The sequence below is a fragment of the Gobio gobio genome, assembly GCF_949357685.1.
Source record: "Gobio gobio genome assembly, chromosome: 11".
In the NCBI taxonomy this organism is placed as follows: Eukaryota; Metazoa; Chordata; class Actinopteri; order Cypriniformes; family Gobionidae; genus Gobio; species Gobio gobio.
In genome coordinates, this window is record NC_137104.1 from 56,894,964 (window position 1) to 56,907,463 (window position 12,500).

General features: G+C 40.5%; 1 protein-coding gene across 4 annotated transcripts in view; it reads right to left on the reverse strand.

The window, feature by feature from the left end:
* Positions 1-3,709: 3,709 nt before the first annotated feature.
* Positions 3,710-12,500, reverse strand: part of rnf139 (ring finger protein 139) — an 11,866-nt gene continuing 3,075 nt past the window's right edge. The window contains exons 2-3 of one of the 4 annotated variants that reach the window (XR_013817426.1): positions 4,229-6,199; positions 3,710-4,094 (exon numbers count right to left, since the gene is read on the reverse strand). Coding sequence is in view for 2 of the 4 variants with exons in the window: in XM_079828341.1 (XP_079684467.1) it covers positions 4,371-6,199 (1,829 nt within the window). In the remaining 2 variants the exon portion in view is untranslated. Of the gene's footprint in view, positions 6,200-12,500 lie in introns of all 4 variants that reach the window. The other 3 variants (XR_013817427.1, XM_079828342.1, XM_079828341.1) reach the window with 3 other exon arrangements.

A 12,500-nucleotide genomic window follows, 5' to 3' on the forward strand; every position in this document is an offset into this window, starting at 1 on the left:
ATGCATAGCGTACCTGTAATCACGCTATTGTGACAGTGTACATTTGAATTTTTGTCATAATTATGACATAAGAAAAGAAAATTATGACATACTAAGTCATAATTAGGAGATAAAAGGTCAAAATGATGACGTACTATGTAATAATAGATATTAAAAAGTAAAATAGTTGAAATAATGTCAAGTTATAATAAATTATAATTATAAATAATAATAAATTATGACATACCAAGACATAACTTTCACTTTTTGCCGTAATTATGACATAAAAACGAAAATGATGAGTCATAACTGCAAGATAAAGTAAAAATTATGACATACTAAATAATAATTGATATTCAAAAGTAAAAAATATGACATGTTATCATAAATTATATTTATAAATAATAATAAATTATGACATTCCAAGTCATAACTTTCTCTATTTGTCATAATTATGTGTAAAACAAGACAATTATGAGCCATAATTAGAAGATAAAAAGTCAAAATGACGACGTACTAAATATTAATTGACATTAAAAAGTTCAAATGAATACGTTATAATAAATTATGACATACCAAGTCAAAACTTTCACTTTCTGTCATAATTATGACATACAAAGTCATTATTATATTAATTATTAAATTATCTCACGTTAATTATTATTGAAATTATGAGCAAATTTCATCTGGGTATGTAATAATTATGACTTTAAGACAGAATTTGTACTTTTTAATGTCATAAGTATTTGTGTTATAAATAAACATTTACAAAAGCCTTTTCTGATGTGGCATATGAATAAATAAATATATTCAAATTGAGGTGTTGAAATTATGACATTAAAAAGTTTAAACTGAGATACATGATGATATACCAAGTCAACTTTCACCTTTTGTCATAATTATGTGTAAAAAAGACAAGTATGAATCATAATTAGAAGATAAAAAGTCAAGATGATGACGTACTAAATATTAATTTACATTAAAACGTTCAAATTATGACATACTAAGTCATAATTAGTAGATAAAAGGTCAAAATGATGACGTACTATATAATAATGGATATTAAAAGGTAAAAAAAAATTGTGTTGAAATTATGACAAGTTATAATAAATTATAAATAATAATAAATTATGACATACCAAGACATAACTTTCACTTTTTGCCGTAATTATGACATAAAAACGAAAATGATGAGTCATAACTGCAAGATAAAGTAAAAATGATGACATACTAAATAATAATTGATATATTTAAAAGTAAAAAATATGACGTTATCGTAAATTATATTTATAAATAATAAAAAAATTATGACATTCCAAGTCATAACTTTCACTTTTTGTCATAATGTGTAAAACAAGACAATTATGAGTCATAATTAGAAGATAAAAAGCTAAAATGATGACGTACTAAATAATAATTGACATTAAAAAGTTCAAATTAATACGTTATAATAAATTATGACATACCAAGTCAAAACTTTCACTTTCTGTCATAATTATGACATACAAAGTCATTATTATATTAATTATTAAATGATCTCACATTAATTATTATTGAAATGATGAGCAAATTTCATCTTGGTAGGTAATAATTATGACTTTAAGACAGAATTTGTACTTTTTAATGTCATAATTTAGAGTATTTGTGTTATAAATATACATTTACAAAAGCCTTTTCTGATGTGGCATATGAATAAATAAATATATACAAATTGAGGTGTTGAAATTATGACATTAAAAAGTTTAAACTGAGATAAATGATGATATACCAAGTCAACTTTCACCTTTTGTCATAATTATGTATAAAAAAGACAATTATGAATCATAATTAGAACATAAAAATGAAGATGATGACGTACTAAATATTAATTTACATTAAAACGTTCAAATTATGACATACTAAGTCATAATTAGGAGATAAAAGGTCAAAATGATGACGTACTTTATAATAATAGATATTAAAAGGTAAAAAAAAATGGTGTTGAAATTATGACAAGTTATAATAAATGATAAATAATAATAAATTATGACATACCAAGACATAACTTTCACTTTTTGCCGTAATTATGACTTAAAAACGAAAATGATGAGTCATAACTGCAAGATAAAGTAAAAATTATGACATACTAAATAATAATTGATATATTTAAAAGTAAAAAATATGACGTTATCGTAAATTATATTTATAAATAATAATAAATTATGACATTCCAAGTCATAACTTTCCCTTTTTGTCATAATTATGTGTAAAACAAGACAATTATGAGTCATAATTAGAAGATAAAAAGCTAAAATGATGACGTACTAAATATTAATTTACATTAAAACGTTCAAATTATGATATACCAAGTCATAACTTTCACTTTTTGCCGTAATTATGACTTAAAAACGAAAATGATGAGTCATAACTGCAAGATAAAGTAAAAATGATGACATACTAAATAATAATTGATATATTTAAAAGTAAAAAATATGACGTTATCGTAAATTATATTTATAAATAATAATAAATTATGACATTCCAAGTCATAACTTTCCCTTTTTGTCATAATGTGTAAAACAAGACAATTATGAGTCATAATTAGAAGATAAAAAGCTAAAATGATGACGTACAAAATAATAATTGACATTAAAAAGTTCAAATTAATACGTTATAATAAATTATGACATACCAAGACATAACTTTCACTTTTTGCCGTAATTATGACTTAAAAATGAAAATGATGAGTCATAACTGCAAGATAAAGTAAAAATGATGACATACTAAATAATAATTGATATTCAAAAGTAAAAAATATGACATGTTATCGTAAATTATATTTATAAATAATAATAAATTATGACATTCCAAGTCATAACTTTCCCTTTTTGTCATAATTATGTGTAAAACAAGACAATTATGAGTCATAATTAGAAGATAAAAAGCTAAAATGATGACGTACTAAATATTAATTTACATTAAAACGTTCAAATTAGGACGTTATAATAAATTATGACATACCAAGTCATTATTATATTAATTATTAGATGATCTCACATTAATTATTAATAAACATGAATTATAAATAAACATTTACAAAAGCCTTTTCTTATGTGGCATAGAAATAAATAAATAAAAATTGAGGTGTTGAAATTATGACATTAAAAAGTTTAAACTGAGATAAATTATGACTTTCACTTTTTGTCACAATTGATTTACTAAGTCATTATTATATTAATTATTAAATGATCTCACATTACGACATTATTTGCTCATAATTTCAATAATAATTAATGTTCATCTTGCTATGCAAGACGTTAAATCAGAATTTTTACTTTTTAATGTCATAATTTAGAGTATTAAGAGTGTCAAAATGATGACGTAATAAATAATAATTATAAATAATATTAAATTATGACATTCCAAGTCATAACTTTCACTTTTTGTTATATTTATGAAATTAAAAAGAGAGTTTTGACATACGAAGTCATTATTATACTATGATCTAATTATTATGAAATCATAATTTCATCTTGGTACGTAATAATTATGACTTTAAGTCATAATTTAGAGTATGTGTCTCATTAATATACATGTACAAATATGTATATTTTTTCTTATGTGGCATATAAATATAAATATGAGAAGTCCTAAAGTCTTATCACAGTTAATGTTCCCCGTTTGCCTGAACGGATGAAGTGCGAGATCCCACAGATCTTCAGCTTATTTATTCATTTATTTACAAAAGAACTAAAGCTGATCCTTTATTTACATCAGTTCTCTTGGCAAAATCAACAGTTGAGCCTGACGGAAACACCACATGATCAGATACTGAGATTAGCAGCTGATTCAGCATCACATCATCACATGTACAAGAATGTACACAATTATAAGAGCGGTCACACAAGAGACCAGTAGTTACACTGCCATCACAGTAGCACGCGACCTTCAGCCGCAGTCCGTGACCTTGAGTCGCAGTTCGTGACCTTCAGCCGCAGTTCGTGACCTTCGGTTGCATGACCTTGAGTCGCAGTCGGTGACCTTCGGTTGCGTGACCTTCGTTCAGAGTCTGTGACCTTGAGTCAGAATCCGCGACCTTGAGTCAGAATCCGCGACCTTGAGTCAGAATCCGAGACCTTGAGTCGCAGTCCGTGAGTCGCAGTCCGTGACCTTGAGTCAGAATTCGTGACCTTGAGTCGCAGTCCATGACCTTGAGTCAGAATTCGTGACCTTGAGTCGCAGTCCGTGACCTTGAGTCGCAATCCGTGACCTTGAGTCGCAATCCGTGACCTTGAGTCGCAGTCCGTGACCTTGAGTCGCAATCCGTGACCTTCGGTTGCAGTCCATGACCTTGAGTCGCAGTCTGTGACCTTGAGTCGCAGTCCATGACCTTGAGTCGCAATCCGTGACCTTCAGTCGGAGTCCGTGTCGCCGTCGTCGTCGCCGTCGTTGTTGATGTAGTCGTCCTCCACTAGCGCGGCCCCTGGCTGCGTCCCCCACTCATCCTCATCGTACTCGATGCTGTCGTTATCCTCCAGGAGCTCGTTCTCAGGCTCCGCCCCTCCGGCAGCCGCATCGGCCCCGCCCCCGTCCTCCTCAAGCCCCGCCCCCTCCGCAGCGGGCGCGGCGTAGCCGTTGTTGTTGGAGAAGGCGGCGCGCTCGGACCCCTCGTCCTCGATGTAGACGCGCTGGTGGCACATGGGGCACGTGTCCTGGATGTAGAGCCACTTGCGCAGGCACAGGGCGTGGAAGTAGTGGTGGCAGGGCGTGATGCGGGCGGAGGAGCCGAACTCCTGGTAGCAGATGGCGCACACGTCCTCCACCTCGCGCAGCCGCGCGCCCCGCACCTCGGGCAGAGAGTTGATCTTCTTGACGGCCGTGCGGCGGTTGATGAACGTCTTCCAGCCGTTCTTGGCCTGCAGGTAGATGTTGAAGTAGGCGTGGAGGCACATCATGCAGGCGCGGATCTTACTCCCCGACTCGAACATCATCGTGTACGCGCCGTTCCCGAACATGATCACGCCGAACACGAACTCGATGACGTTCCCGGTGGAGCGCACGTAGTACACGTAGTCATCCAGCTTCTCCCAGAGCACGTTATAGAAGCCGTCCACCATGAAGAGCGCGTACACGGTTAGCGAGACTAGCACCTTCAGGCACAGCTCCACGCAGAACGCGGTGACCGCGAACAACCACGTGTTGAGCACGAACTGATGCCACAGGATGAAGCTAAGCAGGACGGGTAACGCGAACAGAGCTAGCGAGACTAGCAGGACGGGGACGTGGCGGCGCACCGAGGACACGTGTGAGGCGCTGAGGGACATTAGCACGGGGTCCGTCATGCCGTGGATGAAGTGTAAGATAGCGGTTAGCAGGAGGCACATGTTGCGGCTAAGCCGCACTAGCCGCTCCTCGGGGATTAGCCCGCTTAGCCCGGTCTGCAACGCTAGGATGAAGAACAACACAGGCGCTACGAAGCCGAGCCGCTTGTCCTCCTCCTCGGTGGACCCGATGAACGCTAGGACGCTCAACCCGAGGTAATGCGCAAGCGAGGAGATCACGGCGCTCATCCCTAGCACGGTTAGCGTAGAGTCGCAGCCGCTAATAATCAGGCTGCTTAGCAGATCCCAGAACACGTCCCAGCCTAGCGGGAGCCCGCTCTCAGAGCGCACCACGCGCACCACGTACAGCAGGATCACGGCCTGGGCCGTCACGCGGGTCAGCCAGAACACGCGCAGGATATCCGGGAAGCGGATGCGCTTCCACGTGTCCTCCAGGAGCAGCTGCAGGCCGTAGATGCGGTACATGTGGCGGAGCAGCAGGTAGACGTAGCGGCAGGAGTAGTAGAAGCGCTGGAGCTTGAGCAGGAGGGTGAGGGCCGCGTGCGCCGCGAGGACGACCCCTGACCCCAGAGCTAGCGTCCGCCGCGTCTCCGACGGAAGATCCGCTGCTAGCCCGCACAGCGGCGCCATGACGTCCAGCACCACCAGGGCGGCGCTCAGCGGCCGCACGCCCAGCAGCGCCACATAGCCCAGACCTAGCAGTAGCTGCAGCAGCGCTAGCGCTAGCCAGAGCCGCGGGCCGTTGCGCAGCGGGAGCAGCGCCGCCTCCGTGACAGGAGATGTGCCGTAGTAGTTGAGCAGAACCGTGGCCGCGCCCAGCAGAACCGCAGACAGCAGGGTGTAGAACTTCAACAGGGACTTCTGGGATAGCACCAGCACCACACTGGACACCAGGATACCTGCGGAAACAACAACAGCGTTAATAATGCGTCACACACAAGTCAACTTTATTTATATAGCGCTTTTAACAAAGCAGATTGTCTCAGAGCAGCTTCACAGGTTTAAGGCCTGTACACACCGGGACGAAAATCGCGCGCGCTTATCGCCAGCGTTTTTCGTGACGTTTTTCGGCGTGTCTTGAGTGTTCACACCTAACGATTTGAATAAGCTACTTCAACATTGTGAAAATTGTACGTTTTAGGTCAACGCATATAGCAGAGAATAAACTGGGCACACGACTGTAATGATGCATTCACACCAAACGCGAATAGAGCGTCAAAACCGCGTCTAGTTTCACGCACAAACATTTTGAATGCATTCGCGCGTCCGCAGTGAATTGGACGCGCGTAGAAATCGAGCGCTGGAAGCGAAATTGACGCGCGTTCAAGGCGCTCCAGGAGAAATATGTCATAAAACACCACTCTGCCTCTTTTCATTTTCATTAAACATATATATTAAGCATTAATAGCCACACAAATGTGGTTCAGGCAACGCCTACATTATCTTCACTGCATGTATATTTAAATATCCTTAAAATATAAAGTTAGGAAACTTCTCTTTGCCCTCAGTCAAAACGATTTAGCAGACAACAAATTATAGATTCATGACACCAAAGATCGGCCGTTAGATCCACACAAGATGAGCCACTACAGGACATCAGACACACTAACTCACACACACACATTTCACGAGTCCATAGAGACTGAGCGTATTTAGGCCACGCCCACACCGGGGGGGAAACAGTCCAACGCTCTCCATTGACTTTGCATTGCGTGAAGCGGCTCATTGTCATCTCGGACTTATAACAAAAAACAGAACAATGTCTAAAAGCTGATGTGAGACAAAGTGTACAGCAAACAAGCTAAACTACACAGAAATAAGTTTTTATAAGCCGTCGACCCAAAAAAAGAAGAGTTTAAGGAGACAAAAGTGGATAAAGTCAGTAAAGCGTGACGCTTCAGCTGAAGAATGGGTCAATCCTGACACTCAGTGTGTCTCAGTGTGTGTGTGTGTGTGTGTGTGTGTGTGTGTGTGTGTGTCTCAGTGTGTGTGTGTGTGCAGTAAATATGTTGTCACTGTTAAGTCAAATCTCCAAATGTCAGGTTTATATGTGATATTTCCTGTCTCTGATGACGTTCTCCTCTAGTGTGTGTAGTTCTCAGTGTAATATAACGCGTCTCAATCGCCTGAATCCACTTTTTTGTCCTTAAACGCTCGTTTTTTGGGTCAATAGCTTATAAAAACGTCTGTGTTTTTGGTTGTGGGTTTTGTTTAGCTTGTTTGCTGTACAATTTGTCACATATCAGCTTTTAGACATTGTTCTGTTTTTTGTTATAAGTCCGAAATGACAATGAGCCGCTTCACGCAATGCAAAGTCAATGGAGAGCGCTGGATTGTTTTCCCCGGTGGGCGTGGCCTTCGGATTATGGGCGTGGCCTTCAGATTATGACACGTGTCGCTCTGTCTCTATTGACAAAAACACAGACAGAATTTACTGTAGAGACTGTAGGGCCGGGCTGATGAACGATATCATATCGAATCGCGATAAAATTCATGTCGATAACGATGATAAGCTCTGGACTCGATATAGATTACCCAATTGACCTATCGGTAAGCCCCTCCCCTCGAACGCAGAAGAGAACTCGCACTGGAACTCGGACATCTTTAGGTTTCAGCGCCATAGAGAAACATCGGAAAATCCGAATGTTTATGCTACAAAAATGCTCAAATGTCGTGCCTGAGGTCCTGCAACACTGACTCCAGGGATCCTGAGAGGATTTTCTGTTTGTCAAACTCGTACGATTAAAGGGTTAGTTCACCCAAAAATGTAAATAGTGTCATTAATGACTGAGCCTCATGTGGTTGGACACCCGTCAGACCTCCGTTCATCTTCAGACACAAATGAAGATATTTTAGTGTAAAGCTGATGCTGAGAAAGGCTTCAGATTGGCCTCCATTGGCATTCAGTACATTTACACTCACAAGACCCAGAAAAGGCACTAAAAACGTCGTTACAAAGTCCATCTCACCACAGTGACTCTACAATAATCTTACGATGCGACGACAATAGTTTTTGTGCGCAAAAAAAAATCTAAATAACACCTTTATCCAACTTGTTCTTGTCTTCCGTGTGTGTCTCCACGACGCATGCGTGAGAATATGAGCAGATCCGGCGTTCGGACACATGACCCAGAAGAGATTTGTTTACGAGCAGAGGAAGACGTGCGTATCTCAGCTGTTGAATTCTACACTGATCGCGCTTTAGGTCTCGGCGTAGTTCTCAAAATGGGGCTAAAGTGAGCATTTCATGAATTCCCGAACGCCGAATCTGCTCATATTCTCACGCATGCATCGTGGAGACACACACGGAGGGCAAGAAGAGGTTGAATAAAGTCGTTATTTTGACTATTTTTGACTACAAAAACTATTGTCGTCGCATCGTAAAATTATTGTAGGGTCAATGTGGTGAGATGGACTTTGTAACAACGTTTTAAGTAGTGTTAGACCGATATATTGGCCGATATTTGTGATTTTTACATGTATCGGCTGATATAAGGCTGCTGCATTCGCCGATATTTGTGATTTTTACGTGTATCGGCTGATATAAGGCTGCTGCGTTCACCGATATTTGCGATTTTTACGTGTATCGGCAGATATAAGGCTGCTGCGTTCACCGATATTTGCGATTTTTACGTGTATGGGCCGATATAAGGCTGCTGCGTTCGCCGATATTTGTGATTTTTACGTGTATCGGCTGATATAAGGCTGCTGCGTTCACTGATATTTGTGATTTTTATGTGTATCGGCTGATATAAGGCTGCTGCGTTCACTGATATTTGTGATTTTTACGTGTATCGGCCGATATAAGGCTGCTGCGTTCACCGATATTTGCGATTTTTACGTGTATCGGCCGATATAAGGCTGCTGCGTTCACCGATATTTGCGATTTTTACGTGTATCGGCCGATATAAGGCTGCTGCGTTCACTGATATTTGTGATTTTTACGTGTATCGGCCGATATAAGGCTGCTGCGTTCACTGATATTTGCGATTTTTACGTGCATCAGCCAATATAAGGCTGCTGCGTTCGCCGATATTTGTGATTTTTACGTGTATCGGCCGATATAAGGCTGCTGCGTTCACCGATATTTGCGATTTTTACGTGTATCGGCCGATATAAGGCTGCTGCGTTCACCGATATTTGCAATTTTTACGTGTATCGGCCGATATAAGGCTGCTGCGTTCACTGATATTTGTGATTTTTACGTGTATCGGCCGATATAAGGCTGCTGCGTTCACCGATATTTGCGATTTTTACGTGTATCAGCCAATATAAGGCTGCTGCGTTCGCCGATATTTGTGATTTTTACGTGTATCGGCTGATATAAGGCTGCTGCGTTCACTGATATTTGTGATTTTTATGTGTATCGGCTGATATAAGGCTGCTGCGTTCACCGATATTTGTGATTTTTACGTGTATCGGCCGATATAAGGCTGCTGCGTTCGCCGATATTTGTGATTTTTATGTGTATCGGCTGATATAAGGCTGCTGCGTTCACTGATATTTGTGATTTTTACGTGTATCGGCAGATATAAGGCTGCTGCGTTCACCGATATTTGCGATTTTTACGTGTATGGGCCGATATAAGGCTGCTGCGTTCGCCGATATTTGTGATTTTTACGTGTATCGGCTGATATAAGGCTGCTGCGTTCACTGATATTTGTGATTTTTATGTGTATCGGCTGATATAAGGCTGCTGCGTTCACTGATATTTGTGATTTTTACGTGTATCGGCCGATATAAGGCTGCTGCGTTCACCGATATTTGCGATTTTTACGTGTATCGGCCGATATAAGGCTGCTGCGTTCACCGATATTTGCGATTTTTACGTGTATCGGCCGATATAAGGCTGCTGCGTTCACTGATATTTGTGATTTTTACGTGTATCGGCCGATATAAGGCTGCTGCGTTCACTGATATTTGCGATTTTTACGTGCATCAGCCAATATAAGGCTGCTGCGTTCGCCGATATTTGTGATTTTTACGTGTATCGGCCGATATAAGGCTGCTGCGTTCACCGATATTTGCGATTTTTACGTGTATCGGCCGATATAAGGCTGCTGCGTTCACCGATATTTGCAATTTTTACGTGTATCGGCCGATATAAGGCTGCTGCGTTCACTGATATTTGTGATTTTTACGTGTATCGGCCGATATAAGGCTGCTGCGTTCACCGATATTTGCGATTTTTACGTGTATCAGCCAATATAAGGCTGCTGCGTTCGCCGATATTTGTGATTTTTACGTGTATCGGCTGATATAAGGCTGCTGCGTTCACTGATATTTGTGATTTTTATGTGTATCGGCTGATATAAGGCTGCTGCGTTCACCGATATTTGTGATTTTTACGTGTATCGGCCGATATAAGGCTGCTGCGTTCGCCGATATTTGTGATTTTTACGTGTATCGGCCGATATAAGGCTGCTGCGTTCGCCGATATTTGTGATTTTTACGTGTATCGGCCGATATAAGGCTGCTGCGTTCACCGATATTTGCGATTTTTACGTGCATCGGCCAATATAAGGCTGCTGCGTTCACCGATATTTGCGATTTTTACGTGTATCAGCCGATATAAGGCTGCTGCGTTCGCCGATATTTGTGATTTTTATGTGTATCGGCCGATATAAGGCTGCTGCGTTCACTGATATTTGTGATTTTTATGTGTATCGGCTGATATAAGGCTGCTGCGTTCACCGATATTTGTGATTTTTACGTGTATCGGCCGATATAAGGCTGCTGCGTTCGCCGATATTTGTGATTTTTACGTGTATCGGCCGATATAAGGCTGCTGCGTTCGCCGATATTTGTGATTTTTACGTGTATCGGCCGATATAAGGCTGCTGCGTTCGCCGATATTTGTGATTTTTACGTGTATCGGCTGATATAAGGCTGCTGCGTTCACCGATATTTGTGATTTTTACGTGTATCGGCCGATATAAGGCTGCTGCGTTCACCGATATTTGTGATTTTTACGTGTATCGGCCGATATAAGGCTGCTGCGTTCGCTGATATTTGTGATTTTTACGTGTATCGGCCGATATAAGGCTGCTGCGTTCGCCGATATTTGTGATTTTTACGTGTATCGGCTGATATAAGGCTGCTGCGTTCACCGATATTTGTGATTTTTACGTGTATCGGCCGATATAAGGCTGCTGCGTTCGCCGATATTTGTGATTTTTACGTGTATCGGCTGATATAAGGCTGCTGCGTTCACCGACATTTGTGATTTTTACGTGTATCGGCTGATATAAGGCTGCTGCGTTCACCGATATTTGTGATTTTTACGTGTATCGGCTGATATAAGGCTGCTGCGTTCACCGATATTTGTGATTTTTACGTGTATCGGCCGATATAAGGCTGCTGCGTTCAACGATATTTGTGATTTTTACGTGTATCGGCCGATATAAGGCTGCTGCGTTCAACGATATTTGTGATTTTTACGTGTATCGGCCGATATAAGGCTGCTGCGTTCACCGATATTTGTGATTTTTACGTGTATCGGCCGATATAAGGCTGCTGCGTTCAACGATATTTGTGATTTTTACGTGTATCGGCCGATATAAGGCTGCTGCGTTCACTGATATTTGTGATTTTTACGTGTATCAGCCGATATAAGGCTGCTGCGTTCACCGATATTTGTGATTTTTACGTGTATCGGCCGATATAAGGCTGCTGCGTTCAACGATATTTGTGATTTTTACGTGTATCGGCCGATATAAGGCTGCTGCGTTCGCCGATATTTGTGATTTTCAGTCAGGCGTCCACAGGGCAGCTCTCACCGTCTGCAAACTCTCTCGCTCTCCCTCGCGCATATTAATCAAAATCAATTGAGAATTGACGCGATGGTAAAAGGTGGAAAGACTGAAGTTTCACGTGGAGCATTGGGAGATTTTCTCCTGAATTACCGCTGGTGTTGCTCTACTAGAGATTCAGTGAAGTGCACCTACACTCTAAACAATGCTGGGTTAAAAATAACCCAAGTTGGGTTGAAAATGGACTAACCCATCGATTGGGTTGTTTTAAGCAAACATTTGACCCAACCGCTGGGTCAAAACAACCCAATTGCTGGGTTAGTCCATATTCAACCCAACTTGGGTTATTTTTAACCCAGCATTGTTTAGAGTGTAAGCATTAAATGACTAGGTAGTAAATAGTTTTAAGTATAGTCCAGTCAGTGTGCACTTTATTATGCTGCTCGCT